At 54.6% G+C, this 7,004-nt stretch overlaps 3 protein-coding genes across 3 annotated transcripts in view; 2 read left to right on the top strand and 1 right to left on the bottom strand.

The window, feature by feature from the left end:
- Window positions 1-299: 299 nt before the first annotated feature.
- On the top strand, window positions 300-3,718 carry CSUI_001604 (kh domain containing; the record flags this gene model as incomplete). Its single annotated transcript, XM_068061809.1, has 3 exons — window positions 300-2,296; window positions 2,574-2,985; window positions 3,082-3,718. The coding sequence occupies exons 1-3, from the start codon at window positions 1,147-1,149 to the stop codon at window positions 3,716-3,718; spliced, it is 2,199 nt and encodes a 732-aa protein (XP_067926217.1). The 5' UTR covers window positions 300-1,146.
- Window positions 3,719-4,531: 813 nt separating this feature from the next.
- Window positions 4,532-5,433, top strand: CSUI_001603 (cation-transporting atpase; the record flags this gene model as incomplete). Its single annotated transcript, XM_068061808.1, has 6 exons — window positions 4,532-4,622; window positions 4,677-4,714; window positions 4,766-4,855; window positions 4,905-4,958; window positions 5,013-5,074; window positions 5,133-5,433. The coding sequence occupies 6 exons, from the start codon at window positions 4,532-4,534 to the stop codon at window positions 5,431-5,433; spliced, it is 636 nt and encodes a 211-aa protein (XP_067926216.1).
- An 846-nt stretch (window positions 5,434-6,279) lies between these two features.
- CSUI_001602 (zinc c3hc4 type (ring finger) domain-containing protein) overlaps window positions 6,280-7,004 on the bottom strand; it is a 5,435-nt gene continuing 4,710 nt past the window's right edge. The window contains exon 8 of the mRNA XM_068061807.1: window positions 6,280-6,997. Within this exon, the coding sequence (XP_067926215.1) occupies window positions 6,780-6,997 (218 nt within the window). The 3' untranslated portion in view covers window positions 6,280-6,779. The remainder of the gene's footprint in view (window positions 6,998-7,004) is intronic.

Below are 7,004 nucleotides of genomic sequence, written 5' to 3'. Positions count from 1 at the left end.
ATGCTCCCCCCAGCCAGCCCCTTCTGTGGCTCCCTGGCATTACGGCTTTGTATCGCGCGAAAAAATCGTCGTGTGACTGGGACGGGAGTGCCCGTGTCGAAGTAATTGTGTCAGACGAGGGAGCGGCCGTACCGTTGCCCATGAACGGTGATGCTGTCGTTGTAGCTGGGTTCTGCAGACTGCTGGGGCTCAGGCACCGGCCTCACAGCTCCTACAGCGTGTAGCAGGGGCTGCAGCACTGCATGGGGGGTCGCGCCGTTCTGGGGAAGTGGAGCAGGACCAACTGGAGTCAGTCTTGATTCCGAAGCTGTATTTGATTCCAGGAAAGCCGCTCTCACTCCCTGCGACGTTGTTTTGTTCCCGAAGGAGGGCACCCGAGAAGACAGAAGGTTCCGTTTATTGTCAAACGACACGTCCGGCTTCACGGGCCGAGTTCCGGTGTCGCGTCAGTTGGCGTCGATGAAGGTCGACTGACGGTGTCCCCGGCACGGACTGACCTTGGCATGTCGCCTTGCATGACTTCGTTTGTTTGTGCGAAGTGTCTCCATGGTCTCTTCTGCTTTTGCTTTGGGTTCTTCGTGTTCACTGCCTCTGTGTTAAGATGTCATCAATTTCGCAAGAGACACGGTTGTTTGTGCGTGCCCCGGTGTTGCTGGCTGACCGAGATCCACTTCGAAGGGGCTTTGTAAACGGCGATTATGCAAGTTCGCTTTTTTGAGAGTGTGACTCTTTTGTGCCGCGCAATCGGATTGCTGTCCCAAGCTTCTTTTTTGTGTTGAGCATTTGGCAATGAATGGGAATCGTCTCGTGGCCGGCTCCTGAATGGGCTCGAGCTTTCCTCTTGCGAAGATACTGCAGGCATGACGCGTCTTTAAAGTATCACTTTTTCATTTCCACGATTTCATGGCGGCGTTAGTGTCCGGGGGCACACTGAATCCTGAAACTGAAGCGTACTTGGTACGGTGTTTTTCTCGTAGACTTCGTTACGTGTTGTTCTTGGTGAACTGTCCGTCGCCGGACCCACCAGGCTGCGCAGTCGTGCTGCGTGCGGGCGTGTGCTGACGGGGGTGAAGGTCTTCTTTGAACGAATGAGGGGTTTCTCGCGAGCAGATATTCAAGGACACTCGAGCAAAGCAGCAGGTTAAGATGGAGCGTCGTCAAGATCGAGAGCACCCCAACATCGTACAGGCGGATGCCGCCTTTCCATCCACAGCAGCTTCCGGCGTGACGGGTCATCAGTTTCCGGGAGCAGATCCTGGCTTCTTTGGCCTTTTACCACCTACCACAGCCTACCCAGCTGTGTGTGCGCCTCCAAGTGCTGGGTCTGCGTCTCACAGTGTTTCTGCTGGACCCAGCTTCCTTGAAGCCTCGGGCCGCTTGAGGGCGGGCAGCTCCCCCCGCCAGGATCCCTCTCGTCCGGGTTGTCCGCAGGATGCGCATACGTTTGCCCGGTCTGGAAGTGCACCTTCGGGGGAACGCCATGAAGGGGCGTTTCTACAAAGCGCGAGGACAGCGGCGCTCCTCTCGCCCACACCACCTTCTGGTACTCAGTCATCTGATTCCTCTCAGTGTCTTCCCGTGCCTACAGCAGGCTCCCAGAAAAGCAGTCCCTTCGCCTCAACGGCGTCAACTCCTCCACAGGCATCGCAGTCTCATGCACACTTTTCCAGCTACGTGTCCCTCCCTCCAGGAGCGGCGAAGGACGTCCCTGGGCGGGGTCAGCCGAACAGATTCGACCAGTCTTTAGGGGACTCCTTTTGCGTTGAAAGATTTGTAGCCCCGGACCAGCCCTCTTATCAGTCGATGAGAGATCAGCCTCGGCTAGGGTGTCATGCAGCGCGTCCGTCACATTCTGCCTCTTCGTCACAGCTGTCGTCAGGCGACCCCCAACGAGAGGTCTCCCAGGGAGCCGGACTGGACTGCCGCACGGGGCAAGGAGACGGCCGCGCTGAGGCCCGCCCAGAGGGTGTATGGAATTTTGGCAGCAGGGGTTCTCTCTCGTTCGAAGATTTGATCGCACAAGTGCACAAATTGTTGCGATCGAACACCAACTCCTCTTCTTCGTCATCTGCGTCTACGCCTCGCCGGCAGCCCAGTGGACGACTCACTGAGCCATCCGAGACTTCATGGGAAAGCAAGAGCAAAGACCACAGGAGCATCTGGGCGAGGGAGTCGACTGCTGACGGCGCGACTCTTGAGCAGCAGCCTCAAGCCGGGCTACTGAGTGGAAAGACGGGAAAGGACCTTTACGGGATAGAACGTGTTGGGCAACTAGACTTTGCTGTGCTGCAAGAGGGTACGTGTTAAGGTGTCGCGCGTTGGCCTAGTGGTTATTCTGAGCCATCTGGAGCCGGCCAACCTGCGAGAACCCTCATGTGCATTGAAGCCTTTCTCTGTTTGACAAACGAATGGGGGCGTACCGCGGTTTCGCGGGTGCTGAGGGCCTCTCATCCGTTGCACTGGATGGACCCGTTGCTTATATGTGTGCCGCTGCGATTGGCGATGCATGCACTGCGTCGGGATCTTGCAGGAGTTTTCGCATGATGCGAACTGCTTTTTGCTCTTGTGTGTAGGTGGTCTCCAATGCGCAGCTTCAAGTCTAGACTCACAGGCACTCGCCGTACTTCAAGAACTGAATAGGGTCGCCGTGCAGCAGCGCGTGTGGGAGTCTCAGATGGAAGCGGTGACACAGGAAAACGCGGCGTTGCAGAGCAGGGTGGCAATGCTGGAAGAAAGACAGAGGATTCTTCAGCAACAGAATCAGGCCCTGCGTGCGGCGCAGCAGTCTAGAGTTGAGAGAGGCGCATTTGGTGTTGGGGGTTGCGCTCGGGGAACGGGCCGGGGTGCCCTGCAGAGGTCGGGCAGCAGCCGGCTTCTCGCTCCGAGTGGGTATCAGGGGCCGGACCAGATACAGAGTGCACCGAACCCGTCAACACCGATAATCAAAGGATCTGATAAGATCTCGGTGGAGCAATTTTTACTAAGGTAAGTTCCACACATTCGTAGTGTTGATAAAGCGACTCCTGATGGTAACTGCGGAATGGTGACGTGTTTTTTTTGTCTTCTTTTTTGTGATATCAGCTTTCCCTTCACGGCTACGCAAGATTACCCGCATGCAATGCTTAAATTTTGCGCCGACCACAACCTAGTAGTTAAACTACTGGGCTACCACGGGAAACGCGTAGAGCTGCTGGAACGTCAATATTGCTGTCGCATCCAGACGTCTGCGCAGGCCTCATCTTTTCCAGGGTATCCAAATGGAAGGTGTGTGCTTTTCACCGGTCCTCTGACGTGTTTGCTGCGTGCCTGCGCTGATCTGTATGCTGTTGTGGATACATCAAGCCCAGGCCTGCGGACAAACATCGAGGGATACCGTGTATGTCTGGTTGTTCCTGGCGACTTTGTTGGCCGGTTGTTGAGAAGTAACTGCGCGGGGCTTCATGCTCTTCAGGAAGCGGGGGGTAAGATTGTTCATATCGCGTTGGGGAATCTGTGTGTTGTTATGAGAGGGAACTATTCTGAAAGAGTTCTTTTGATCGATGGAAACATTGAAGGTGTTTGTCAAGTCCTGGAGTCTGCTTCAACGCAGTTGCAGGACTTTCTGAGGAGGTTTTCTGGACAGGGAGGGGCGTGCGGGACCGGGGGCTCAACCAGTCTGACATCGCGTTACGAGTTCCTCGATTATCCGAAACGAATCGAACTGCATCTCTCTTCATGAAATTACAGTGTTTTTTTTTGAGTTTTTTACTTTGCTATCTAGCCGGTTTGCCTGGCTTTTCCGGTCTCCCGCTGCTGATAGACGTGTATGTTACAGGTATTCAGGAGAACAGAGGCATCGTCACAATACATGCAGACTCGTTCCGATGCCGGAAGCTTATTCATATTATCGAGTGTGTACAGGCTCTGGAGTCGTTCTTGTCACTGTTTTATACGCGTGAGCGTTGTTCATCTTGAGAAGGAGAATCATATTTGCTCATCGCAGTCCAAGTGACCAGCAGTTGTGTTATGGCAAGCTATGTTGTGAGCGTGATGCGCCAGGTAATCAGACTCTGTCGGGTGTTCACGCTGGCTTCGGGTTTGGTGCCGTTGACTTTTTCGCTGTGCTAGACTCCGCAGTCTAGCTTTATCGCCTGAAGCTCGGTGAGATCAACGCTGCTGACAGTGGTCATTAGCTTGTCGACTGAGTGCGCTGCCAGGGAGATCGCTAGCGAAGAGGAAGTTTCAAACGTCATCAGGGTGACGTTCGTAACAGATTCTCGTTCGCCTTTGTTCAAAGCGGAAGTCGGTCCTGAGCCTGGTAAACAGACGCGAGTAGACAATTTGTCCCTACTGTGGAGATAGTGGTGCGGCCTTGACTCGCAGTTCGTCGTATCACCGCTGCTAGTCGTCAGGTTACATAGAGGACCGAAGGCGTCTGCTGTACGGACACTACAGTGCCGACGAACGTACGAGGTCGCTGTTGATGAGTAGCGGTCACAGTTTGTCGAGTTCGTCTTGAATCCGAAGTCCAGGGAACACACGAGACACGAAGATGGCCGCATCAGGTGAAACCGCGTTCCGTCAAGTAACGGACTTCGGCTACAGTGCGGGGGTCGTGATGAGCGTTGTTGCTCTTTCAACGGGTATGACAGTCTTTCTGATGCGTGTCCCGACATCGGCGATAAGGACTGTGTCAGGTTTCCTCTACTCCGGCGTGTCTTGCGACATGAACCTGGTAACACAAAGCGTCTTCAAACTGTGAGGTCGGACCTCATCCGTCCGACAGGGAGAATGGAACATCGTGAACGGAGTGCTGCTTGCCACGCTGGCGTTTATATGCTATTTCCAGCTCAGGATATCCTCTAAAGCAATGCAGGTTTGTGGAATTCCGATGGCAGGGAAGACATTCACACATCCAGTTTTAGTTGAGCTACAAACTGCTGAGCGGTGATTGCTCCGTGCAGGAACTGCTGTCAGAGGTCGGTGGCTGCGAGAATTGCAAGTACTGCCCGTACAGACTGACATTTGTGTAGGGGGTTCTGCCTGCCTCACTTTCCGTTGGCCGGCTGCTAGTTCCTGTTCTGCTGTTGATCTGGTATGGCACCGAGGCTGTTAGCCCCCCGCAAGGCATACGTAGCCACCGGTCATCCCAGGACGATTGAGGGTCTTCTTCGCGCCCGCTACGGGACTTGTGCAAGCACCGCACCTCTGTTGCTGGGGATCTCTCTCACGGAGATAGTGCTCCAGCTTGCTTGCTTCATTAGCATCGCCTTCTACATGGTAAGCACTCACTCTCGCATTTGTGTCTACGATGAGGTAAGTGCTGCCATAGGCTCAGTCACACGGGCTAACGTGGTCGAAACTCCAAGATTACCTTTCACGGACTACAACCAAAGTACGTGTTACGGGAGCTCTTTTCCGTTCAGCTGCCTGCGAGATGCGAGTGCGATTTAGATGACGGACGGCGCCAGACAACTGGCTGATGGAGTCAAAGCCAGGGCATCATCGGCTGCCTACTGGTCGACTGCTAAGGCGCGAGAGTGAGAACCAGTTGTGCTACGCTCACTTCAAGCTGGATACCGAGGTTTCTACAGATTGGGGACCAGGGTGTCCCAAGGCTTGGATAAGTGTAAGTAGTCCATGCGTGGGATGGTACGGGATGCTCCTGCAGTAGCGTGACGTTGCAGACTGGCGGGGCGAGGAAGGACAGCGACTGCTGCGCTGACAGCTAGATGCAACTTACGGGATACAAGAAAGCGTGTGCAACCGGCGATCGCGCTGGCCAGAATTCTGTGCCTGACCCAGCATGCACTTTATCAAAAGTCAAACACTGTCGGCAAGGAGGCGACAGGAAAGCCAGCCTTCCTGCTTTCTGATCGTTGAATCAGCAACTAAATACATGGTCCCCTGCAAGCTCAATAGCACTGTAGTATCTCCTGAGCCCGGACTCGCCAGAATCCAAGTGATCCGTGGCGCCGTTTTGCGAGGCAGGGTTTGCTGCAGTGCGGTCCCTCTGTTGTGAACTGGCGTACTAAGTGGTGTAGACTGGCACCCGAAGCCACCGTCGGTGGGCTACGGGTAAGCGAATACCCGCGCTCGGCGGGAAATCTCCGCACTTGACACAGAGCGAAACTCCATACTGAATCAATGGGCACACCACAGAGTTCGAACCTTGGGTGCCCCTGATCGCAGCTGAGGGTGCTACCTTCCACTTCCGCATTCCACAGTCGCCGCGCGCGCGTATTCTGCGCGGCGAGACCAAACACGGAACAGCCCGGTAAAAACCGCAAGAAAATCAAAAGCGCTCAGAAAGCAATCTACAGAGTCGACAACGTGGAAGTGAGACACACCAAACTGGCGAAACGTAGCAGTAACCCGACAGGGGCACGGGGTAAGGCAGTTACGAGAAACACTCCCCTGCGACAGAGGGGCTACAGACACTCAGGAGAGCAATGCTGCACAGCGGGAGAAAAGGCACTTAGGTAGGTGCCCTTACCAACTGAACCCCGGACAAGGACAAACTGCCGAGCTACGCCCCGGAAGAACGAAGTGCAGCTGAGCTGCTTACAGGCGAGCCACCTACAACTGAAAAACCGAGCAGATGGGCCTGCAAAAAGTCTCACGCGAGTTCGTGCGCCATCTACGCAGTGAAAAAAGGTTCTCGCTACAGTGTTTCAGTCGAGCATAGTACTAGAGAAATCGCCAATGGAGAGTGGCAACCAAATACAGAGGGCTAATGAACACATCCGTCCTTACGGTCAGATTGCAAGAAAAGCAATTCAACGACAATGGTCAGCCGGCTACCACTGCTGTCCCTTGGCAGACTGACGCGTGCATCGCCTCCAGCGCGTCAAATTACTAACAGGAGCTGCAACCGCAGGCAACCTAGTCCTAAAGAACCATACCGAGTCACTCCGGTTCTTCAACCTCCGATGATGTTGTTGTCGCATTCGCTTTAAATCACCAGCCACCTCGCTGGTACAGGCCACGACATACTCATCTCCACTGTTGCTGCCACCTGTGTG

Source organism: Cystoisospora suis (assembly GCF_002600585.1).
Source record: "Cystoisospora suis strain Wien I chromosome Unknown contig_652, whole genome shotgun sequence".
In the NCBI taxonomy this organism is placed as follows: Eukaryota; Apicomplexa; class Conoidasida; order Eucoccidiorida; family Sarcocystidae; genus Cystoisospora; species Cystoisospora suis.
The sequence above is the reverse complement of the archived record's forward strand: the minus strand, read 5'-3'. Positions and strand labels throughout refer to the sequence as shown.